The sequence below is a fragment of the Toxotes jaculatrix genome, chromosome 9 (assembly GCF_017976425.1).
Source record: "Toxotes jaculatrix isolate fToxJac2 chromosome 9, fToxJac2.pri, whole genome shotgun sequence".
In the NCBI taxonomy this organism is placed as follows: Eukaryota; Metazoa; Chordata; class Actinopteri; family Toxotidae; genus Toxotes; species Toxotes jaculatrix.
This window is the reverse complement of record NC_054402.1, coordinates 14,389,851-14,415,439: the sequence shown is the minus strand read 5'-3', so window position 1 is coordinate 14,415,439 and position 25,589 is coordinate 14,389,851. Positions and strand designations below refer to the sequence as shown.

Here is a 25,589-nt window from a genome sequence, read left to right as displayed (position 1 = left end):
ATGTCATAAAAAACGTCATAGTATAGTAAGGCGTTTTTTCGGGCAAAAAAAGTCAAAATTTTTTTCGACCTCCAAAAGTCATAAAAAACGTCATAGTATAGTAAGGCGTCAAAATCGGACAAAAAAAGTCACAATTTTTTTCGACCTCAAAATGTCATAAAAAACGTCATAGTATAGTAAGGCGTCAAAATCGGACAAAAAAAGTCAAAATTTTTTTCGACCTCAAAATGTCATAAAAAACGTCATAGTATAGTAAGGCGTTTTTTTCGGGCAAAAAAAGTCAAAAAATTTTTCGACCTCAAAATGTCATAAAAAACGTCATAGTATAGTAAGGCGTTTTTTCGGGCAAAAAAAGTCCAAATTTTTTTCGACCTCAAAATGTCATAAAAAACGTCGTAGTATAGTAAGGCGTCAAAATCGGACAAAAAAAGTCAAAATTTTTTTCGACCTCCAAAAGTCATAAAAAACGTCATAGTATAGTAAGGCGTTTTTTTCGGTCAAAAAAAGTCAAAATTTTTTTCAACCTCAAAATGTCATAAAAAACGTCATAGTATAGTAAGGCGTCAAAATCGGAAAAAAAGAGTCAAAATTTTTTTCGACTTCCAAAAGTCATAAAAAAGTCATAGTATAGTAAGGCGTCAAAATCGGACAAAAAAAGTCAAAAAATTTTTCGACCTCAAAATGTCATAAAAAACGTCATAGTATAGTAAGGCGTCAAAATCGGACAAAAAAAGTCAAAATTTTTTTCGACCTCAAAATGTCATTAAAAACGTCATAGTATAGTAAGGCGTCAAAATCGGACAAAAAAAGTCAAAAATTTTTTCGACCTCAAAAAGTCATAAAAAACGTCATAGTATAGTAAGGCGTCAAAATCGGACAAAAAAGTCAAATTTTTTTTCGACCTCAAAATGTCATAAAAAACGTCATAGTATAGTAAGGCGTCAAAATCGGACAAAAAAAGTCAAAATTTTTTTCGACCTCAAAATGTCATAAAAAACGTCATAGTATAGTAAGGCGTTTTTTTCGGGCAAAAAAAGTCAACATTTTTTTCGACCTCAAAATGTCATAAAAAACGTCATAGTATTGTAAGGCGTCAAAATCGGACAAAAAAAGTCAAAATTTTTTTCGACCTCCAAAAGTCATAAAAAACGTCATAGTATAGTAAGGCGTTTTTTTCGAGCAAAAAACGTCAAAAATTTTTTCGACCTCAAAATGTCATAAAAAACGTCATAGTATAGTAAGGCGTCAAAATCGGACAAAAAAAGTCAAATTTTTTTTCGACCTCAAAATGTCATAAAAAACGTCATAGTATAGTAAGGCGTCAAAATCGGACAAAAAAAGTCAAAAATTTTTTCGACCTCAAAATGTCATAAAAAACGTCATAGTATAGTAAGGCGTCAAAATCGGACAAAAAAAGTCAAAATTTTTTTCGACCTCAAAATGTCATAAAAAACGTCATAGTATAGTAAGGCGTCAAAATCGGACAAAAAAAGTCAAAATTTTTTTCGACCTCAAAATGTCATAAAAAACGTCATAGTATAGTAAGGCGTTTTTTTCGGGCAAAAAAAGTCAAAAAATTTTTCGACCTCAAAATGCCATAAACAACGTCATAGTATAGTAAGGCGTTTTTTCGGGCAAAAAAAGTCAAAATTTTTTTCGACCTCAAAATGTCATAAAAAACGTCGTAGTATAGTAAGGCGTCAAAATCGGACAAAAAAAGTCAAAATTTTTTTCGACCTCCAAAAGTCATAAAAAACGTCATAGTATATTAAGGCGTCAAAATCGGACAAAAAAAGTCAAAAATTTTTTCGACCTCAAAATGTCATAAAAAACGTCATACTATAGTAAGGCGTCAAAATCGGACAAAAAAAGTCAAAATTTTTTTCGACCTCAAAAAGTCATAAAAAACGTCATAGTATAGTAAGGCGTCAAAATCGGACAAAAAAAGTCAAATTTTTTTTCGACCTCAAAATGTCATAAAAAACGTCATAGTATAGTAAGGCGTCAAAATCGGACAAAAAAAGTCAAAAATTTTTTCGACCTCAAAATGTCATAAAAAACGTCATAGTATAGTAAGGCGTTTTTTTCGGGCAAAAAAAGTCCAAATTTTTTTCGACCTCACAATGTCATAAAAACGTCATAGTATAGTAAGGCGCTTTTTTCGGGCAAAAAAAGTCAAAATTTTTTTCGACCTCAAAATGTCATAAAAAACGTCATAGTATAGTAAGGCGTCAAAATCGGACAAAAAAAGTCAAAAATTTTTTCGACCTCAAAATGTCATAAAAAACGTCATAGTATAGTAAGGCGTTTTTTTCGGGCAAAAAAAGTCAAAATTTTTTTCGACCTCAAAATGTCATAAAAACGTCATAGTATAGTAAGGCGCTTTTTTCGGGCAAAAAAAGTCAAAATTTTTTTCGACCTCAAAATGTCATAAAAAACGTCATAGTATAGTAAGGCGTCAAAATCGGACAAAAAAAGTCAAAATTTTTTTCGACCTCCAAAAGTCATAAAAAACGTCATAGTATAGTAAGGCGTTTTTTTCGGGCAAAAAAAGTCAAAATTTTTTTCGACCTCAAAATGTCATAAAAAACGTCATACTATAGTAAGGCGTCAAAATCGGACAAAAAAAGTCAAAATTTTTTTAGACTTCCAAAAGTCATAAAAAACATCATAGTATAGTAAAGCGTGAAAATCGGACAAAAAAAGTCAACATTTTTTTCGACCTCAAAATGTCATCAAAAACGTCATACTATAGTAAGGCGTCAAAATCGGACAAAAAAAGTCAAAATTTTTTTCGACCTCCAAAAGTCATAAAAAACGTCATAGTATAGTAAGGCCTTTTTTTCGGGCAAAAAAAGTCAAAATTTTTTTCGACCTCAAAATGTCATAAAAAACGTCGTAGTATAGTAAGGCGTCAAAATTGGACAAAAAAAGTCAAAATTTTTTCGACCTCCAAAAGTCATAAAAAACGTCATAGTATAGTAAGGCGTCAAAATCGGACAAAAAAAGTCACAATTTTTTTCGACCTCAAAATGTCATAAAAAACGTCATAATATAGTAAGGCGTTTTTTTCGAGCAAAAAAAGTCAAAATTTTTTTCGACCTGCAAAAGTCATAAAAAACGTCATAGTATAGTAAGGTGTTTTTTTTGGGCAAAAAAAGTCAAAATTTTTTTCGACCTCCAAAAGTCATAAAAAACGTCATAGTATAGTAAGGCGTCAAAATCGGACAAAAAAAGTCAAAAATTTTTTCGACCTCAAAATGTCATAAAAAACGTCATAGTATAGTAAGGTGTCAAAATCGGACAAAAAAAGTCAAAATTTTTTTCGACCTCAAAATGTCATAAAAAATGTCATAGTATAGTAAGGCATTTTTTTCGAGCAAAAAAAGTCAACATTTTTTCGACCTCAAAATATCATAAAAAACGTCATAGTATAGTAAGGCGTTTTTTTTGGGCAAAAAAAGTCAAAAATTTTTTCGACCTCAAAATGTCATAAAAAACGTCATAGTATAGTAAGGCGTCAAAATCAGACAAAAAAAGTCAAAAATTTTTTCGACCTCAAAATGTCATAAAAAACGTGATAGTATAGTAAGGCGTCAAAATCGGACAAAAAAAGTCAAAATTTTTTTCGACCTCAAAATGTTATAAAAAACGTCATAGTATAGTAAGGCATTTTTTTCGGGCAAAAAAAGTCAATTTTTTCGACCTCAAAATATCATAAAAAACGTCATAGTATAGTATGGCGTTTTTTCGGGCAAAAAAAGTCAAAATTTTTTTCGACCTCAAAATGTCATAAAAAACGTCATAGTATAGTAAGGCATCAAAATCGGACAAAAAAAAGTCAAAAATTTTTTCGACCTCCAAAAGTCATAAAAAACGTCATAGTATAGTAAGGCGTTTTTTTCGGGCAAAAAAAGTCAAAATTTTTTTCGACCTCAAAATGTCATAAAAAACATCATAGTATAGTAAGGCGTTTTTTTCGGGTAAAAAAAGTCAAAATTTTTTCGACCTCAAAATATCATAAAAAACGTCATAGTATAGTAAGGTGTTTTTTTCGGGCAAAAAAAGTCAAAAATTTTTTCGACCTCAAAATGTCATAAAAAACGTCATAGTATAGTAAGGCGTTTTTTTCGAGCAAAAAAAGTCAAAATTTTTTTCGACCTGCAAAAGTCATAAAAAACATCATCGTATAGTAAGGCGCTTTTTTCGGGCAAAAAAAGTCAAAAATTTTTTCGACCTCAAAATGTCATAAAAAACGTCATAGTATAGTAAGCCGTCAAAATCGGACAAAAAAAGTCAAAAATTTTTTCGACCTCAAAATGTCATAAAAAACGTCATAGTATAGTAAGGCATTTTTTTCGGGCAAAAAAAGTCAAAATTTTTTTCGACCTCCAAAAGTCATAAAAAACGTCATAGTATAGTAAGGCGTCAAAATCTGACAAAAAAAGTCAAAATTTTTTTCGACCTCCAAAAGGCATAAAAAACGTCATAGTATAGTAAGGCGTCAAAATCGGACAAAAAAAGTCAAAAATTTTTTTCGACCTGCAAAAGTCATAAAAAACATCATCGTATAGTAAGGCGCTTTTTTCGGGCAAAAAAAGTCAAAAATTTTTTCGACCTCAAAATGTCATAAAAAACGTCATAGTATAGGAAGCCGTCAAAATCGGACAAAAAAAGTCAAAAATTTTTTCGACCTCAAAATGTCATAAAAAACATCATAGTATAGTAAGGCATTTTTTTCGGACAAAAAAAGTCCAAATTTTTTTCGACCTCCAAAAGTCATAAAAAACGTCATAGTATAGTAAGGCGTCAAAATCGGACAAAAAAAGTCAAAATTTTTTTCGACCTCCAAAAGGCATAAAAAACGTCATAGTATAGTAAGGCGTCAAAATCGGACAAAAAAAGTCAAAAATTTTTTTGACCTCCAAAAGTCATAAAAAATGTCATAGTATAGTAAGGCGTCAAAATCGGTGAAAATCTGGCGAGAAAGGATAACCTATCGCTATCGGACGCCACGTTGTCACGTGCTCAGGGGGCACGCACAACTTTTTTTCTTTCCGACTACTGCACTTTCGTTATTAAAAGAATCGAGTTTTGAACATTTATGAATCGATGCTAAATCGTCAAGTGTCGCGTCACGATTAATCTATGAATCGATAATTCGGGCACACATAACTGAACTCACACTTCAGCAGCTCCACAAGTCAGACTTTATTTATCAGTCATCATATCATTTCAGTGGCTTGATTTGATAGGCTCTTTGCTTTCTGCCTACTTTGACATTCCGGGCTAGGATCCAGTCATTTTTAATTATGAAAAAGAAAATGTATATAAATAATCGGCTGCATGTACATAGATAGTCATTAGAGATGCTGCAACTTCACAATTCTTATTCAAATGAGCACTTGCAAAATCATTTTGACATTTTTTTTGGCACCTCAGTTAACTGAGATAAGCATTTTAGCATCCAACAATGTTGTTTCACTTAAGGAAAATTGAATTGAAAAAAAATCCTGAATTTTGAAGATTCCTAAATTAAATTAAGTGAATGTGAATCCAACCCTGATTTCAGTTAACACTGGCTACATAAATAAAAGCATAGACAGGATGTTTCATAGTGACACTAGATGATTCACAAGCACATTAAAGCACAATGCTCATCTCCGACGTTTAAGCATTTCAAGTATCTCAAGAAGATGAGAACAGTTTTCACAGAACAGACCATCACACCTCTTCCCTTTCTTTATTCCATCTGACTTTCAATATGAAAAGCAGTAAATAATTTACCTGGTTTTTAAAAGAAAATCTACGCCTTAATGTTGCTGTGACTTTTGATATTTCTATTCAAAAGTTTTCCGGCAGCAAAGCTAATACATGTATCAAAGCACATACAAAAAAAAACATGAAAACTGAAAATGGAGTGACATTACACCCACATTCATAAACCAAAGAGATAATCCTTGTTTACCAACATTGACAGAACTGTCTGAGACCTTTCTCAGTCCAATCCACACATCAAAGCAGAGACACTTCATCACTTTTAAACCTGGATTTGAGCTCTTTGTTGACATTTAATGGACGGTTTGTGAGAGGTTAGTGTGCTTTTTCCTCTCTGTCGGCTCAGAAACATCACTGAGATATCAGACCAGAGTAACATCAGCAATAATACTTTTGCTATAAACAAACATATGCACTTAAATATTTCTAAAAAACACAATTAACAAATAATTGCACAGTATAGAAAAACAACTTAAAGCCACTTGCTCTTGCTACAAATTTTTGAAGACATTACACCAAAAAAAAGACAAAAAAAGGCCATACTAATGACATAGGGCGGTGCTGTGAGAGAAAAGGCAATAAAGCCGCACATCTTCTCTAAATCGTCTTGTAGCATGTGTTGTTTTTCTCCATGCGTAAACAGTCTTGTGAATGTGTAGTTCTGTCTCTAAGTCTGGGAAGTGATGTGATATCCAGACAACTGTTGTGTGTTTCGTCCATGTCCAGGCTCTCTGATGTGTGTGTTGACTGTTTTGTTTTGTTTTTTTTCTTTTTTGTTACAGGTGAGATGGCATTCGGACAGCCAAGTTCATCTTCTACATAAATAAATGTGTGTTCCAGGTTTTATCTGATGAGGTGGTAGGTGAGCCAGTACATGAAGATGGGTTGTGCCGCTGCTATAGACATGGTGAGGTACATCCTTAGCTGATTTCTGGCTCCTCTCACTAGCTTCCCATCTGCTGCCGCCTCAGATAAGAGCTTCAGACGCAGAGTGCGGATCTGAGGAGAGAAGATTTATTTACCTTTCTGCATATTATTTTTAGATGTGTGTGCAGACAGGAGGCTGAAAACTCACAACAGCTGTCATGAATGGAGGTGAAGGACGATCTGTGTGCTATAAAGAGATTGATTGAAAAACGTTCAATATCTCAAGAAGGAAGCTGTGGACCCAATTGGATTAGACAAAGTCTGTGTTATTTCCACCACAAGCTGCCAGTCCTCCCTTATTTGTAAACAGGAAATCTGTCAAATAAGATCAACACATAAGCTCTTCTACTCACCATAAAGACAAAGATGGCGGCACAGCACCACAGTAGAGAGAGATAATACGCTGGTTTCCCAAATAACAGGCCTGCCACTACACCTACAATCATCCTGAATAAACAGAAAGTTTAGAGACACACACAGGCACGGGTTAGAAATAACATACAAGGATGCTTAGTGGGTTTTTTTTACCAATAAAACGAAAAACAAGAATTAATAAATGTTTTGTTTCTTTTCCGTAGGGTCGTTCAAGCGAAAATTAGCCCTCTTTAACTGAACAAAATAAAGAAAAACAAGCAATAAGGGGAGATAAGAGGCAGCAGAGAGTGACACAATTGTAAACACAAACCAAGAAAGATGATGTACATACCCAACATATTTGTAGCCAGAAAAGGCCAGCAGGTCTATGGTCGTGAGGTCTGTGTTTACGGTCACAAGGTAGAGCGACAGCAGGACTGCCAGGACTTCCATGACCAACCACACCAACGCTGAGCTGGCCTGAACTCCTAGCAGCTCTGGGGAAAACCTGAGGGGAACACAAAATAGTACAGTGAACTTGCAGTGAGGTTGCCTCTAATAGTAACATGTCTGCCATCTGTATGAGGTGGAAATCTGCTACATAGCTGTTAATAATTATTTTGTAGGTAAAGAATCAAATGATCATAAAGCGTTTGATTTGTGAGTCTTTTCCAAACCTGTATCACTTTGATTAAAGAAAAAAAAAAACAAGAACATGTATATACTGTATGTGTACCTGTTCTGTGTGCCGAGGGCCAGTCCAGCCACCAGGACATACGTGATGAAGCCCATGGCAGGAATGTAAAGATCGGGAGCGTTCACATCAAAGCGTGGAGCCACTGGAGTGTCCTGCTGGTAGCTCACCTCCCAGTTCTGCAACACATAGGATCACACACTTTAAACCCACTTAATGTTTAATTTATGATTCAATTCAAGGGCTGAAATCATGTAGTATTTCACAGGTATAGGCCTTAATATTTTATCTACAGTATGACTTTCAAAACAGACTGCTGGTTTACTTCAAGGTTTCTGCCTGTTAAAAGGGAGTTTTTCTTGCCACTGTCGTTTTAAGTGCTTGCTCTGGGGTCAGGCTCTGGGTCTCTGTAAAGTGCTTTGAAACCATTTTGATTGTGGAAGGTGCTATATACATAAAATTGCATTGAATTGAATTGAAATTCTGCAGATTCTACATTAAAAAAGAAAAAAAAAACATCTCAAAGCGCCACTGAAAACATAGGCTGAAGGGTATATCTGTAGGCTAAAAAAAAAGAAAAACATACTATATACTGAAGAGTCTGGTTTACTTTTTAAAGAAATTTTAACTACAGCAGCCTCAGGCAGAACTAGAAGTGCATATTTTCACATGCATACAATCATGTCTAGAAAAGTGACAAAAGAGAACAGAATAATTTACATTTCGGAGGTGTAAACAGACTTACTTCGTGCATGTAAGGGAAAACCAGGAGACCCAGCTTCTTCCCCACGTACACTGTGTCCACAGCAAAGTAGTATTTCAGCTTAGAAATTGGGATGAACCTGTCCAGCTGAAGCAAGCACACAGCCACAGACACACGCATTATTTTTCCATGTTTATGCAACCACTCAATGTGGGCTATATTTCATGTGGCCTTTCTGTTATGTCTGGATTTGCTCTGACCTGATGCATCAACAATTTTTTTTAATTTGTGGAAATATTTGTGAGTCAGTCTTACATTCTTATCCACCATCTCCCTACCCTGGGATGCCAAAGAGCTGCCATATGCCATGGCTAAGTTAGACATGGGGTCTGACAGGAGGGACTGGCCAGGAAATCCTGCTGCCTGAGGCCCGGGTTGCTGGTTCCTGCCAACACGACGAGAAAATGCATAAGCTGGAAGAACATAGTGATTTATCAGCTAAACTAATACAAATACACAGTTAAATCTATTGAGAACAGATGATACATAAGACTGTGAAAGCTGAAGAAACAAAAGGTAAATTAGGATTATTTGTTGTTACCATTTCTGTTCAAAGAGTTAAAAATTTATTTTAGAGGGCATGATGTGATTGATTGATGTTGTAAAATACCACTTTTGTCTCAATAGCTCTTGACTCAGTGGTTTAATGTTTGGCAGGGCTCCCACCTGTAGAATGATTGTGATCCAGACCCAGCTCCACTCGTATCCTCAAACAGCTGGCTGCCATCTGAACCGTCCATGGAGCTATTCCTCAGACGCATATTAGGTTCTGGGTGGCACAAAACAATGGTTGAATAAAAGAAATATGTCAAACAAAGAAGGGGAGATCTGCACCTCTTAGATCACCTTTTAAAAGTTTGGGGGGGATGGTGTACAGAATTAGTAAAGCAAGCAAAATGCTGGCACACTTAACAGGAAAATCAAAGAAATCAGCATGCATCCCTCGACCTTCTCGGCTGTTTAAGTGATATTCAGCATATTGGACATTTAAGATCAGTCAGCCACACCACACCAGTTGCCCTGTGTACAAGGTAATATTTATCAGATTTTCTTGTTAGTTTCTGACTAGTGTTACATGCAATACAGCAATACAGTTGTGACATGATATGCACAAACACTGGTGGAAGGTTTAGGCTACTTTCCATTGTTTCAAATTTACCCTTTCAAATTTCTGTTTTGTCTTGACCTAGCAATTTGTAAGCATATCAAAGACATTAACCATTTTTCAAAGACACTGTATAGTGCATACACCTAATCTTGCTACGCTACAACATGAGTGTAGTGTAAACTGACTTTAGCATCATGCAATTTCAAAATACACATGTATTTTAACAAAGTTTGTTCATTAATGACTGTGCGCAGTCACACAGTTCTCTGTGCAGGAAAAAGGAGCTCTTGAACTCCATTCCCTGAGGGAGTAAATATCTTATCACACACTTATCACGAGAGCAGATGACATCATTCTTAAGGGCCACAGCTTTAGTCTGGACCTCATTTCCCTGTCATCCCAGACAAATTATATGAAGAAAGCATAATGGATATGACACAAAAACTACAGCACAGCCCACACAGAAACACCCTCTCCAGTATTTTAATAAATAAATAAAAATAAATAAGATTATTCAGGTGTGTGCTTGACTTGAAGAGAGGGCTTGTTTTCATTTTTGTGATGCACTGTCGTCTGTCTGAAGGGACCTAACGTTAAACCAAATGTATTGTGAGGGTACAACCTCAATGATCATCCCTGCTTATGTGTCCGAGTCAAAAATAACACGCCTGGAGAACTAAATAATGTCAATGCCTCTCCTAAACCTGAGACTGAAGCCTGGAAACGAGAGCTAACGTAACATAATGTATATAACGTAACCACCGTTTGGGTTATTCTGTCTTTAAAAATATCTCCCACAGTCAACAAACACAAACCTCCACACAAGGGAGGAAATAAATGAGATGTAAAAGACGCCGGTAAGTACAAGAGACTCCGGTTATCCAGCATAAACCGTATAACGTTAGGTAAATTAGCTCGTTAGTTAGCATTGGTAACTTAGCTTACGCTTATTAATAGCTTGCGGGCTAGCTATCGGCTACCAATTCCCATTTATTTAGCTAATACTGTTATTCACGCTGGTGGACTTAAATTTCACATTTAGTTGTCTGTGTCATTACAACTTGTTTAGGGGAATTCGCAACCGACGACTGAAAGCAGCAGGCTAACATGTTTCCAGCGTTTCATGCTCCGTTTACGTTGTACGCCAGAGAGCTACCAAGCACAAACCGTGCACATGCAGCCGGTAACGGTAAAAACTGACTTGATCGATAAAGCCACGTACGTAACTTACGCTGTCTGAACCCACTTTGAGTTGCAGTATAATCCATTAGGACTAACTTTGCGGTGGCGGTGGCAGTGGCTGTCAAATCACAAACTCCACCGAGCAGCGGCTTGTACTAAGTTAGCAAGCTTCACAGGGAAGTTAGAGTCATTCATAAAATTTACACGGAAGTAAACGCTTTCCTCTTCTTCTTCTTCGTTTTCTTTCAGGTTCTACGGCAGTTGACATCCTTGATGTTGCACTACTGCCCCCCATGGATTTAGTCTTTCTTAGTCAGTGTCCAGTTCTCTTAAAATTGAGTAATTGAGTTGCATTTTCCTCCGTCCACAGCCTTCACTCCCTAATATCCTTTCTTTTTTTCACATTTTCTTCTTCTTCTTCTTCTTCTTTTTACACTGCCTCAACATGTCCTGGTCTCTGTAACATATACAGTATATATACATGACAAGTCCACCCTGTCACGAGGATATCTTGTCAGGTCAGATAAAGTCCCTCTTACCTTGTTCGCACTATATCTCCAACAACATTTCAAATTAAAAGGTTTTACTAAAAGGTTTAACACTCAACTTTCATTCTGTTTCCACTATTTAATCTTATGACACAAGCTTAACTTTTTAGTCAGCACACGATCAAGATTTTCTTTACCTCAACAAACATCACATTTTTCTGATACTTTTCCTGGAATGTTTTCACAATATATGTTGCATTACATCCTGTTTTTCCTAATCTTGACATTGAAAAAAGAAACACCTATAATAATAACAATAATCACGGGAAGAATGGCCATGGTGATTTCCACAGACTGAGACATTGAAAGGTACCAGTCTTTGAAACAGGACCAGCCACATTCCTGTTTTCAGCCGTGAGAGTAAATGTGTCTGTGCTGATGGGAAGTTTGCGAGTAAACAAGATAGCTGACGAGAAGAAACACCTTTTCTGGCTCTACTGTGATTGGAGATCGATGATAAGACCATGAACACTGTCATGTCAGTCATAGCGCATATTTTTTCCCCCACACCTTCCAGCAAATTGCCACTTTGGTGATTTGAATCACTTAAGTTATTTCCTGGTTACATAGGCAGGTTATGTTCTCATACCTTCTGTTTCTCTAACTTCATAAACAACAGACTTGCCGTACAGAAGCCAGTCTCATGGAATGAGATTCGACTTGATGGTTGATGATAAGGTTGATGGAAAACTGCCAACTTAACAGTGGTTATATAGCATTTGTCTCCAAATAGATTCAGTGCTCACATGTGTACCGAAGAAAGCAGAACTGTTAGAAATTAGACAGAACTTTTAGACATCGGTGTGAAATCTGTAAAACCATGGCTCGCGATCTTCAGAGTAAAAGGCTGACACCTGCTGCACAGGAGGCAACCGTGAGGAACAAGAACAAAGGTAATCTGCCCTTTCTCACCTATTTTAGTATTTTGTTTATTTAACTATACTTCAGTTTTTAATGATTGACTGTTTCTTTTCCATTTCATCCTTTAAATGCCAGATGTAGGATGAATACAATGATAATGAACTGAAGAAAGGTAACTAGGACCGAAACATTCAAATGAAAATCTGAAACAAAATAGTATATAATTACCAGAATTTGAAATAATATATTATCAGTATTATATGTTATGTTCCTTTTTCTTTTCTTGCCACTTTCTACTGCAAGAACTACTCTCAAATCTTAACAAGATGTTATCTCCAATCTTTTGCAGCGTGTGACAGTTATTTTAGTTTATGTTCTTTGTATTGTGTTGTAGAAATAGTTTTATGTTGTCATCTTAGCCATGTGCCAGGTCTCTTGAAAAACAACTGTGATAAGACTTTTACTTTGTTGAATAAAGGAAAAGAAAGAAATATATTTTGTGACAGAACATTTACTTCTTGTGCTGAGGGTTTTAAAGGTGCCAATTTTAATTTGCCTCCAGAAGTTGCTGTCATAGCTTCTGCTGTTGCAGCTGCTCATCATTTTGACAAGTGGACCAAACTAGAATAACTAACTTCCTGTTGCACTTGCATGCACCTGTCTCTTTCACCTCAAGCAGTATTTCTGCCTCCCTCCGCTTCTCCCTCGCAGTTGGAAAATCTCTGGAACATAACCGAACATTTTGTAGGTGGAAACCGAACAAAGAGTAGTCCAAATTATAGGAACTTGAGTAGCTCAACTGGGCGAAAAATTCACCAGTCTGGCAACACTGGCTAAATTGTTGGCATAACATTCACAAATCTTAACAAAACGTCTGCAGTCAAGTTGGATGGTAATGTAGGTGTAGGTTTTGGCAGGGAAGAAAAATGTGTGGAATGAAAAAACACAATATCTGTGTTTCTGCTGTCTTGACTTTGATTGCATCAAAATCAACTAATCAACTACTCATGATTCTGGCAATGTTAAACTAAAGTGGTGGAGTTGTATTTTAATATCAACAGATATTAGAATGGCATCACTCCTCTAATCTAACTTACAGAGAGAAAGAAAGAAATGCCTTTCTCAAAATACTGAACTACTGGCAGGCACAGCCACTGCACCAACTGAAAATTCAAATAAAATTTGTGAAAGTTAATACTCTTGTTGCATTGTCGCCATTAAAACATGGTACAGCTGACCACACTGACTAAAAGTATTTTAGGACACTGTCAATATTCACTGCAACTAGCAAACTACTGAAGGCATTTCCCACATTGTTTTGTAGATTTTGCTCCACATGAAGAAATTCGAATGGTGCTGATTGGAAGGACAGGAAATGGGAAGAGCACATCGGGAAACACCATCCTAAATTCAAAGGTTTTTAGGTCAGCCCCCACTGCAGTGTCTGTGACATCAGAGTGTGAGAAGGCCAGAGGAGTGGTGTGTGGATACACGGTTGCAGTGATTGACACACCAGGAATTTATGACACAAGGTACAAAGACGACGAGGTGTTCAGAAAGCTGAGTGAATGTATCTCTCTCTGCGCTCCTGGTCCTCATGTGTTCCTGATTGTGATCAAGGTGGACAGATTCACAAAGGAAGAACAGGAAACTGTTGAACTCCTGCAGATGACGTTTGGTGACAAGGCTGCAGATTACTTCATGGTTCTCTTTACCCATGGCGAGAAGCTGGAAAGCATGAGCATTAAAGAATTTGTAAGTCAAAGTCAACCACTTAGCAGTTTTCTTGCTAAATGTAAAGGGCGATATCATGTCTTCAGTAACACTGCTCCCAGTGACACTCAGGTACCTGAGCTACTTGCAAAGGTAAGACGGATGGTCGGTCGTAATAGAGGAACATTTTACACAAATGCAATGTTCCAGGAGGCTGAGAGATTGATCCAAGAACAAGCAGAGAGGATCCTGAAGGCCAATGCTGAGCAAAAACGCAGAGAAGAGGAAAAACTGAGGGGCAAATATGAAGGAGAAAAGCTGCAGGAAAAACTAAACAGGCTTGACAAATCTTATACAAGAAAATCAAGAGAAAAGGCTGAGAAGAAAAACAAATTTATTGTAGGTGGTGTGATTGTGACGACTGCTGAAGCGGGTGCTGTAATAGGGGGTGCAGCAGCAGCTGCTGGAGGTCCACTCTGCATGGGCATTGGAGCAGTAGTGGGTGGAGTGGTTGGGGCAGTAGCGGGAGCCTTGGCACCATCAGCGGTAATAGCTCTGAAAAATAAATGTGCTGTCCAATAAAACATATTGCAAGTGCTGCAGTGACATGGTCAGCATACTCAAGAGCAGAAATGTACTGACCATTCTTTTTTGTGTCATTTTCTATGGCAGACTGTGCTGTCATAGTCAAAATATTTTCATTGCTGGCTGTCATTGCATACTTGTTACAAACTATGATAGGCAATGTTTGTTGGAAGCAGCTGTTGCCAACAAACTCCGACGATTAACCCACAATCACAGGTTTGGATGAAACAACAACTGAGTCTTAGATTCTACTCAGCATTAGTATTGCATGCCATCAGACATAGTTATGTTGAAGTCTGACATGGAAACATGTAACTTAAAGCTGCACACAACAATATTTTTACATTAACACAGGAATGAGTGGCATTTCATGTGAAAGCAGTCACTGATCATGATGATTATTACCTAACTCTACAGTGCATTTTAGCTTCTTTCAAATCATTGTTCTAGTTTTATGACCAGCAACTTCAATGTTTTGTTTAACTCTCCCTGTTTTTAGCAAGTATGCTGTGACAAATCTACTGGAAGCTGCTTGCCCATGCACAAAACAAGATCTGGGCATAGAAAGATCCAGGAATTTTCCTCAGGAGATTATAGGGACCAAACCAGAGCTAAAGTTTAGAGTTAATATTGGACTAACATTTATCACGTGGACAGAAAAACGTCTCCAAATGAATGCTAATGACTCTCAGTTTTTACTGGAGGTCTAAATAGGAAACAGTTTGCTAACACACATGATCTATCAGTTTTATAAAATGATATCTTCAGTGTTCATGCACAGCTTGTTGTGCTGCCCCCTGGTGACAACAAGCCATATCCACAATTCATTGATCCATGGAATTTAGCAATTTTATGTAAAGGTTTTGCTTAAAATTATTATTATGTATGTGTTCTCTCAAATTATCCACACTTGTTTTGTGCCTGTACAGTTTATTGTAAAAGATTTTTGCTTTTCATAATGTACAAGAAGCAAAAGAAAAAGAGAAATCAGACAAAAGCTGCATTTAGCATTTTGTTCATTTTAGTCATCTGTTTGTATGTGTATGTGTGTGTGTGTATCTGTGTGTAAAGCCTCAGGTGGGCAAGTAACAGTCACATTTATGAAGTGTCTTTTAATGGCTACAGTGACATCAAAGTGTTTTTTGCTATCTATGCCAAAGAGCTGTTGCAGACAGATGGGAAGTGGATGCGTTGCAAAGAACTGTTCACAATGAGAAGAGACATGGAAATACTGCAGGCACACAGGCAGACAGTAGTCCTGTATAATACACAAACAAAGCACTCTAATTTACAAAGCAATCTGTGTGAACAAATAAAATTATAAAATTGTTTGTTTCCTGTCTCTATCAGTCTATATTCCTCTTCTCTCTTTTGTTTAAAATGACTTTGTGTCACTCTCTCAGCTGACAGCTGGACTCACTGGCCCTCAGGGAAAATGACCATCTCTGTTTAAACGGACTGTACTGAGCCACACATTGCTCCAAAGCAGCCCTGACTAACATGCACATGCCTACACACTCACATGCACATGCAGGGCACATAAATGTACAGTCATTTTCTTGCTTTTACTTTCAAAACACACACAAAAGCCAGAGCAGGGACTATTTTGAGGGGTTTTCTCATGCGGTAGTAATTGTTCCAAAGGCCAGAGAGTACAATAGAGGTCTACAGTTAACAGCTTGGTGTGCGGTGACACTGGAGACACATGAGTGGCTCGGGGTGAATCTGTCTTTGGAAATTAAATTCAGCAACAGTGACAAGCACATTTGAAGCACAAAGAAGCAAAGAAAAAAAATGGTGTGTGCATGTGTGCCCGACTGTATCTGAGCAAAATATTTTGTGTGTGTGTTGTAAAGTGTAAAGAGTATTTGTGTGAGGGTTTTTTTTTTACCCCACATTATAGTTTACATACTTAGGTGCCCCTCACCCTTCACACACAAATTCACACAAAGAGCCAGATGGATAATGTAGGTTAGGTGGCTCCCAGACAAGATAGTTTGCTATTTTCTGCTGTTCAGCTACTGTATGAAAACAGACTGTGATTAAATGTAATTTTCTTGGCATAGGGCTGATTAGCTGTAACTAATGGCCTCATTTGTGGTTTATAAACCATTTACCTGTGCTTTATATATCAGCTATAAACTAAGAAGAGTTTTAGTTTATAGCAAGCACATGTAAGCACAAAAATGATTTTTATATATATTTTCAAATGGAGATGAATAATTCAAGCATCCACCTTTGAGATTATGAATTTCAACCAAAAGGAAGTGGTAGCAGGAAGATGTATGGGGTTCACAGTGTCAAAAGAATTTATGTGCCAAAGTCACACCAGCATCAATAATTCTGCATGGTTTGCCGGACATGTTTCAAGTGCAAGTTTACCCCTGCCCAACATCCACATCCATACAGAGAAAAAAGGATTGAGAGAGAGTGGAGAGAAAGAAAGAGAGAAAAAGGGAGAGAGCGAAAGAGAGAGAAAGAGAGAGAGAGAGAGAGAGAGAGAGAGAGAGAGAGAGAGAGAGAGAGAGAGAGAGAGAGATGTGCTGAGTGAATAAACTCTTCCATGAAGCATGAAAAGCGTTCACTGTGTCGTTATGTAGCACAACCACAACTGCGCTCATCCAGCAAAGCACAGCAGTTCAGTTTTGGAGAAGCTTCCGAGTAGTCTTTCTTTTCTTCTCCTTTGCTCTGCCTGGCAGCACTTCCTTTACCCACAAAGTGTGGTTTCTTCACACACTCAGGCTGGCGACCATCGATCCGGGGATAATGGAGTTATCACTGATGGCAGCACAGGTAAGGAAGCGGAAATACGTCGCTCTGTCAAGGTCTTACTTTAAGGACTTTCAGCCAATGAACTCCAAAAGTTCTTTACTAAGGAGGAGTAATCTTCTTTAATGTTGTTGTTACAATAGCAGTGCCAGGCAGTTTTGTCATGTCAGATAAAACATTGTGTAAAGTATGAAGTTGTGACAAGAACAGACACAGTGCAGATGCTGCGGGTTCTATTTTTCTCAACAAGAAAATGCAAAGAAAATTACTTGGGAATGAAATGTAGCTGCATACATTGAGTCATTGGAGTGTAAGAAAAGTTTTTGAACATTTGTAAAGTACAAATATGCATTCTGGATATACACTTTTAGACAGCACACACATACAGAGATGATTCAGAAAGAGACTGCAAAGTGGCTTCTCCAAAAGAAGACACGCAAGCATGCTTTATCTTAACAGCTGAGTCATGCAAGTTTGCTGTTTTGTGGTCCTCCTGTCATTTTAACAAATTTTTCACTAAGTACCGTGAAACATCCATGAGCCATAAAAATGTAATGTATTGAGGTTGAGAACGTCTGCTGTTTGCCTGCCTTAAACTAAACTGTTTGCCTTCCTTCCCTCATTCCTTAGTTGTGCACAGCAGATTCTGTACCTATACAAAGTATAATTTTAATGATTTTTCTTCCAGTTTCAGAACAGTTCGTAATTTAGAAATTGCATTATACTTCATTATACATACATACATACATACATACATTGTATGCCAGGCTTTTGAGTTTGAGAGGAAGACTTAGTTCCAAAGTTAAACCTCTCATGAAAATCTTCATAAAAATGAGGGAAGTGTTTCGAGCCACCTATGTATGTTGTCACACCTATCTGGTGTGTTTGTTTCCTCCTGTCACAGTCACTGCAGCAGTTTCATCTATTCTGTTACTCTGCATCATGGAAGGATGCTATCGTCCCCTTTTTTTTTTTTTCCTCTGTCTCCTCTGACCTAGGATGTTGCACTTTAAGGAGCCTGAGGGCAGAGCTTTGTGTTACAATCAAGGACCTTTTGTGGGATGCAGGGATATGTAGCCTATGGATATATTTTGAAAGTAATTACTGCACTAAAGCTTTTAAGTGCAAGCACAGTTCTACTGCATGTGCTTTTTGCAGCTTTGAACCACTGTTACATTATTGCTCCGTTTGCAAGAGGAAACATTAAGATGTTTTCTTTTCTTTTTCACAAAACATAATGGGTGATGGGTTGATAATGAGAATGTTTTTTTACAGCTATGAATTAAAAATTTTTTTAATCATAAATAATTAATGTCTAAAGGGTTAAGATATTCATGATATTCGTTTATGGGAAGAGCAGTGAGCAGGATTCAGTGTCATTGGTGTCATTATTTTGACGATCCAATTATTGAGAAACACACAACAAATGTAATTAGCTACTGTCAAAACGATGTCTTGTAAAAAAGTAAAGAATAAAAGGTTTCAGATTGGTCTGGTGCCAAACACTAGATGGTGTTATTGAGATTTTGCCACCACTTTTGCATTTAAATTCTTCAAATCGAGTGATCATGTGACATTATTCCAGCATTATAAATGGCTTAAATGATTTTGATGCTCCTGATGACACCTGCCGCAGCAGTGAAGATTTATCACATTTGAAACCATGCTGTCACTCAGCTTGCCCTTGAGCTGCTTGCTTAAGTGTAAAATTGTGCCATCTGCTGGTATTGTTAGGGAAAATCAATAATCTTTCTCATTCCCATAATTGCTGAGCGGCTTGAGCTTTAAGGTATCACACATTTTACGAAACTAAGGTGCATCAAGGGTGAGGTGAAGTAACAAATAGGAGCCTAAACAACAAAATAAATCCAGCCCAGACTTGGGCAGCATGCTTTTTTTCTTTTGGCCCAGCATACACCTGGTTCCGCGGCCCAGGTCTACAGCATCATCATCAGATCCTACTTCCACATCTGGACCAATTCTGGCGTACACACAGGAAATCTTCTGGCTGACAGACAACACTGGAGAAAAACAGCCGGAATCAGTCCAGATGTGACAGTACATGGCCCAGACTCAGGCCGAGGACCCAGGCATATGTTGAGCTAAAATTTTTAATTTGTTATCTGGGCAGAAGATGTCTTATAGTATGACATGTTCAGCAGTCCTATGGTGCATGATATCTGTCTGCTCAGTGGTAGTAAATCAACAACACACTCTGAAGTTACGGTAAACAGTGTTGTATCCTTCTCAAAGCCTCCACACAACCACTCAATTTCAGTTTATGAGTTGTAGACCAAATCATATCTCTGTCCAAAAAGCAGATTCAGGGTCTCACTCTCTGGGTTCTGGATAGAGCGGTATTTCCCTTTAAGTCCCTGATTGTTGTTACTGAGCCTGTCTGCTCCACACGTGAACCCTGTCTGACTGAAGGAGTTTGATGGAAAGCCTCATCTGATAGCCATCTGTTCTCAGATAGTTAATCAGGTGTGCTCAACGTGTGGTCCTTAATCACCCCGTGCCAACTGTCTCTGAGCACTGTCTCCGCAGTCAACGCCTTAACGTTCCTGCTACCTGAAACCCTGCATGTTCTAAACTTTGATGAACCAAGTTTTTACCACATTAAAGGTGACACACACACACAAATGTCAGTATCTCGCCAATGGACAACACCACCAAGTCCACTTAAAGTAAAGGCCGGTTTCTTCTCAAAAATTCAATAAATTGAAGAATAAATCTTAGATTTCATATTTCAGTCTATCACATTAAACATCATACACTGAGTAGTACTGTATTTCTGGGAAAACTCATCTAAATGTTGATTTCAGTCATCTTTCTTTCACTGATGAAGTGTCAGCGACTGACCTTGTGCTGATAACTGGATTCTCTCTTTCTCTCCTAAACCTCCCTTTTTGTTCCAGGGGCTGAATGTTAGACTGATCTTAATTAAGTCCTGTCCATCAAAGTGTATGTGTGATGGAGAGTTAGGTCAGATTACCATCTGCTTTAGAGTTTATCAGATACTTCGGGGGGGCATCTATTTGACATCGACAGCAAATTTGATCCATCATGAGTAGTTTTTCCTTTCAGTTAATCCAAAAAGTGTGCACATCCAGACAACTGTAAGGATTGTATATCCTTTGTGGAGGGAATACCATGAAATACCAGTACATCCAATGCCATAAAATTTCCACTATTAGTCCACTCAGCCATATGCGGGCATTGACTTGAACCTTCTGGGTAATCTCACAGGACAAGTCAAGGATTGCTGCATTGCCCATATTGTCTATATTTATCATCTTTACAGAGTCTGTTTCTCCTATTTTGGAATAGAGAGTTGAGATAACTGTACTATAATGATAATGGTAATGTTTCTGACTCTGCTGAACACATTAAGCCTACAGAAGGATGAGTCACTCGTTACATGCACAATATAAGCTATGTAAAGCTTTATTCTTTCAGTTTGGATGGCCTGACAAATTAGATACACACACACATCAGACATCCATGTGGATGGACACAACTGCACTTTTGTTACGTAAGTGACTCAACTGTCAACCTGCAACACACCTTGAGATTACACTGATGAGATCAGTTGCTCTGAAACTTGTCTGTGCCATCAGAAGCTTTATGAGCTCATATATCTACAAAAACTGTATCTGAATACATTTGTATTTTTATCATTTCATTAACAGCTATGGATTCTTGAAATTGAATGCATATCTAGTCTCAGGTTTGAGAAGGATTTCATCAATCACTTTGTTCAGGTAGAAACTGGAAAGTCTGATGTGGCACTTTGGCAGTTTTGCTTGTCCAACATCAATGAAAAAGTAAAATATGAGGATCTGGATGTTAGAATTCTATTTTTTCTTGATGGTGGAGTTTTAGTCCTGGTAAACACAGCTCTTGTCATGAGCCTGACTAACCTGTAACCTCGTTACATAGGAGTGTATTGTGTGAGTAAAAGCGATTCCCATTGTACATTTAATCACGTTGCTTAAGCTTTAACCCTGTGAGCCCGTACGTATCATATATGATACCCACATTTCTGGGACTCATTGCATCACCATCAAGCATAAACTTTGCATTTAACCCTTTTAGATGAACTCTTATGCTCGTATACTGACTCCTGGTGGACCCCCCTCACTTTTCCAAATGTTTTGACATGTGTGATACAAACAAAAAATATAATTAGAATTTATTTTTTTAATTATTTTTTTTTTACATTTTGTCACAGGGACAAATAAAGAGTTCATATTTGAAAAATTAGAATTTTCTGACCATTCTTTCATAGTTCAGGTCTCACAGGGTTAAATCTGAATTGCAGCAAAACAGTCTGTGATAGCATGACAGTACAGTATTATCTTTATTGTAATGTTAGGTTTTTTTTTGATTTTCCTTTTAGTGGAGGATTAGGATAATCTCTCTCACACAGAAAATATCACTTGTATTTGCATTACATTACAATATGGCTTGACACAAGGGCCAGAAACATCCCTGATAGAATATACACCTAAAATATTACATAAATGCAGCATGTGAGAAAAAGGAGATGTTTTCTGCAGCCCATAGTGCTTCTCATATATGCAACATAAAACTATGTGCAGTGTGTACATGTGCTGGTGCTATCTCGTGCCTGTGTGAATACTGTGGACACTCAAGACAAAGACCTGTGGCAACACATTACAGCTCTTACTTTACTTTTGATTTCTGTTCATTTAGTTATTATTACAGATAACCCCAATTTTCATGTGCTTTTAAGTTGGAATCCCTAAGATTTCAGTACGGGGTGATTTGGCAACACCTGTTGTTACTGGTGGTAACAGCAAGTGCGGTTTAATACCACAGCAAACCAAACAAGTCAAAAAAACGTATGTTGTTTTAATATAGACGTCAGTCAGTGAAAACCGTGACTGATTTCATTTTGCCCATGGCACAAGTTGGTTTCCACCCATGATTCCCATCCCATGATTCACTAGCTAAATGCTTTTAATGTGAAGCAGCAGCAGAAGGAAATACTCCATCTGCATTGGCAGTAACTTAGCACAATGCATTCACTGTATAAGACAAAAAATCTTATGGCCTGTGAAGTAAAAGTGTTCAGACCTGGAGGCAGTCTGGGTAACATGCACCTTCACTATGTTTATGAAATCTCAGGAAATCAACATGAATCTATCTGAGTTACTGTTTTCTGATTTATGAAGGGGAACTTCCTTTTGTAGGTGATAACAAGAGGGCAGGTTTCGTAAAATGCACTTTGCAGACTTCACCTCTCGTTGCATGTGACAGTAACAGAGCTGGTGTGTCTGTTTAGCAAAGCACAGAGTTAATTAAATGGAGCTTAACGGAGCGTGAACATGAAACGTACTGTACAGTGAGAATGATGGAGAGGTGCATCTGGGACGTATTATGTCTGTGTGCAGTCTCTGCACGCATATCTTTGTGTGCCTGTTGTGAGTGTTTGCATGCTGTGTTGCATTATTTGCTCGTGTGCTTCAGTCACAGGTTCACTTGCTTATTCACTAACCTTTGAATTTCATAACATAATAATATGTTGCTTATATACGAAGTTGGTGAGAGGAGACAGTGAAAGTTGTTCTACAAGAGGCAGTACCATAAATTTTATACAGCTTTGTTTTAAGAGCCTGCTAAGTAAAATCTTGTTTGCCACTAACAGATAGACACAGACAGGAAACATGTAACACTTTTTTCTTCTGCTGTACAATTGAGTAAGTCTAAAGTGGATCACATCTGAAAGCACAACAAAAGGTACATGCTTTAGACCATGAGGAAACAGGAACACCAAAGATTGAAAAGATTGTTGTGTTTGTGCTAATATGTGTGTTTTTATTTTATGTTGGCATGTGCACATAAAGACATCCGTTTGTGAACAAACATTTACACCTCACTATACAGTATGCTTGTTTATGACAGTGTGTGAGTGTGTTTGGGATCCAGAAACCAGGAGTCTACTATACTTGTGGGCTCTGACAGCTTTGTGGGTCGAAAAATAATGGACATCACAAGTTGAAATGGTTTTGAGAGTTAACACTTGGCTTTAGGGTTCAGGTTAGAATTAAGTTTAGGTTACAGTTAGGGTTATGGTTGGTGTTAGGCATTTAGTTGGGATGATTAAGGTTAGGGTTAGGGGCTAAGAAATGTATTATGTCAGCGGTGGATCTCCATGAATATAGTAAAGCGAGGTTGTGTGTGTGTGTGTGTGTGTGTGTGTGTATGTGTTTGAAATGTGAAGGGTCTTATGAAATCTGGATAAGGTCATTTAATGATGTCAGTGAATGCTGTTCTTTGCTCATCCGTCAGGCTCTGAAGCCTCCAGCTAAACTAAGCAAAGACTCAACCAGCCATGAGAACAAGCCTTTCTCTCTCTCTCTATGTCTCTCACTCTCTTTTAAGCCTTTCTCCTTCACCATCTCTTACTCACCATCATCTACAGACCTGACACTTCCGCCTACCCTCACTCATTCTCCTCTCACTTCCTTCCTCTCTGTCTTCCTTTCTCTCCGTTCATCTTGCTCCTTCCATTCTTGTCATGAATTCAGTGGGCCCAGGTCTCCTCCGGACATGTTCTCGCAGCAGTATTTTCTTTTCATCACACGGCTCAATAACTTGGAAATCATTTTCAGCTGCTTCTACTTTTTGATTTAGTTTGCTTGGTGTCCATTACTTCAGGGCAAAATCACCACCTCATGAGAGTCATTTAAAATAAACTCATTAAAATCTGCTTTTATTCAAAACCAAGACCAGCAGGAGACAGTGTCTGCATCTGCAGGTCTTTAAAAAGTCTTTCAAAGATGCAGTTAAATTATTTAAATGTATTGCCTTTAAATACTTTAAGTTTTTTTTTTTCCAGCATATTGACAGGTTCTTTTTGAATGTTAATTGCACTTTCTTTTCTGTCACATTTGCAGTTTTTGAAAGGAGCACATCAGGTTTTTTTTTTTCAGGGCTGGGGCTTTGGCCCTGTGTTGTTAGTTAAGCGAACTCGTCACAGGACGTGATCTGTCTGACAAGATCTAATTGTGGCTTTGAATGAGGCTTTGCACCAGTTTTTAGCGATGTGAATCTGTGGATGTCAGCCAATCCACCACTTTGGTCCAGACTGAGTATCTCAGTAACTATTGGATTGGATTGTCATGAAATTGTTCTCAAGCTGAAAGGAAACAGTTAAGGTCAACATTTTTACCCTCCATGATGTTATGGGATGGATTGCCATGACATTCATTTTCCACTCAGGATGAATTGCTTTTGTGTGCTCTATAACGCCATCATCAGGTCAAAATTTCAATTAGTTGTGTACTTTGATTCACTAAATACCAGCAAAAGTAGTGACACTGCCCTCAGCCTCAACTGTACTTTGTTTACAGTGCCAGTTAGAAAACATTAGTATATTAACATGCATACTGGCCAGATTTCTCTCTCTCTCTCTCTCTCTCTCTCTCTCACACACACACACACACACATTCTGTGTAAACTTTTTTCCCATAAACTTTTTCAAGCTTTACACAGGTCTCCTAAGCAGGAGAGCAAAAAGTGTGAAAAGGACAAAAAAATTCCTTTGTGTCTCTTCATCTCTTCTATATTTTCTTTCCCTTCTTCACTTCCCCTCTGTGTATCTCAGTGTTTCTCCTTCTATGACAGATGTTTCAGAAAGAAGAGGAACAGCTGGCTGCTGTGGGGCTGTTTATTCACCCTTTCACTTCTTTCTCTGCTGTCCTTCCCCTCTTTTCTTTCATCCTTGTTTTTCTGTTAAAGTGGAAACAGATGGAGACCTGGATTTTCAACCCTGGAAATGTAAATATAGTATTTGTAGAATTTAAGATTCAGACATAAAATGCAAATATAATCCTCCTCCTCTTGGTAAAGATTTTGCGAGTGTGAGACAGTGGGAACAAGGCTGAAATATTCTTGCCCAGGAGCAAACTTCACGTCAAGGGCTACACTAATAGCTTGCGAAACAAATAGCTTGTGAGACAAATGCCTCATAAATGATAAATGAGTTCTGGCCCCTTTTAATCTCCCTCCATCCTTGGCTAATTATGGGAGAGATATTATTTTCTTCATCGCAAACCCCCTTATTCCACTCAAATTCCTCTCATTTTAAATAACCCCCAGCCTCCAATGTGTCATTGTGTGTATATGTGCTTCCAGTGATTGATGAATGTGTGTTCCTGCTGCATATGTGCGTGCACTCATTTGTGCCTTGTGTGTGAATGTGTGTGTGTACGTATGTGAAAGATTACCAAAGGCAGTTTCTGAATTTCTCCTCAACTTAGAGGAACATTATATAAC

General features: G+C 37.6%; 2 protein-coding genes across 4 annotated transcripts; one reads left to right on the top strand and one right to left on the bottom strand.

Annotated features, from left to right (window-relative positions):
- Nucleotides 1-5,197: 5,197 nt before the first annotated feature.
- Nucleotides 5,198-10,999, bottom strand: yif1b (Yip1 interacting factor homolog B (S. cerevisiae)). 3 transcript variants are annotated; one of them, XM_041046815.1, is made up of 8 exons: nt 10,847-10,999; nt 9,183-9,285; nt 8,772-8,901; nt 8,499-8,603; nt 7,796-7,932; nt 7,412-7,567; nt 7,059-7,152; nt 5,198-6,777 (listed from the first exon to the last, which is right to left on the bottom strand). In XM_041046815.1, exons 1-8 carry the CDS (start codon nt 10,890-10,892, stop codon nt 6,622-6,624), a joined length of 927 nt encoding a protein of 308 aa, XP_040902749.1. In that variant the 5' UTR covers nt 10,893-10,999; the 3' UTR covers nt 5,198-6,621. The 3 variants fall into 3 exon arrangements, with proteins under 3 accessions (XP_040902749.1, XP_040902750.1, XP_040902751.1); XM_041046816.1 differs by having other exon boundaries at nt 10,856-10,997; XM_041046817.1 differs by having other exon boundaries at nt 10,871-10,992.
- Nucleotides 11,000-11,980: 981 nt separating this feature from the next.
- LOC121187536 (GTPase IMAP family member 9-like) lies at nt 11,981-15,844 on the top strand. The gene is made up of 2 exons (XM_041046814.1): nt 11,981-12,247; nt 13,540-15,844. Exons 1-2 carry the CDS (start codon nt 12,175-12,177, stop codon nt 14,508-14,510), a joined length of 1,044 nt encoding a protein of 347 aa, XP_040902748.1. The 5' UTR covers nt 11,981-12,174; the 3' UTR covers nt 14,511-15,844.
- Nucleotides 15,845-25,589: the final 9,745 nt, after the last annotated feature.

Excerpts from the sequence above, each read along its gene's own strand:
- yif1b (XM_041046815.1), bottom strand. The coding sequence starts at position 10,892 with ATGGATTATACTGCAACTCAAAGTGGGTTCAGACAGCGTAAGTTAC. Across the intron at positions 8,902-9,182 it reads GGATCACAATCATTCTACAG|GAACCAGCAACCCGGGCCTC; the intron begins GTGGGAGCCCTG and ends TCGTGTTGGCAG. Across the intron at positions 7,153-7,411 it reads TCTGGCTACAAATATGTTGG|GATGATTGTAGGTGTAGTGG; the intron begins GTATGTACATCA and ends CTGTTTATTCAG.
- LOC121187536 (XM_041046814.1), top strand. The coding sequence starts at position 12,175 with ATGGCTCGCGATCTTCAGAGTAAAAGGCTGACACCTGCTGCACAGGAG. Across the intron at positions 12,248-13,539 it reads CGTGAGGAACAAGAACAAAG|ATTTTGCTCCACATGAAGAA; the intron begins GTAATCTGCCCT and ends ATTGTTTTGTAG.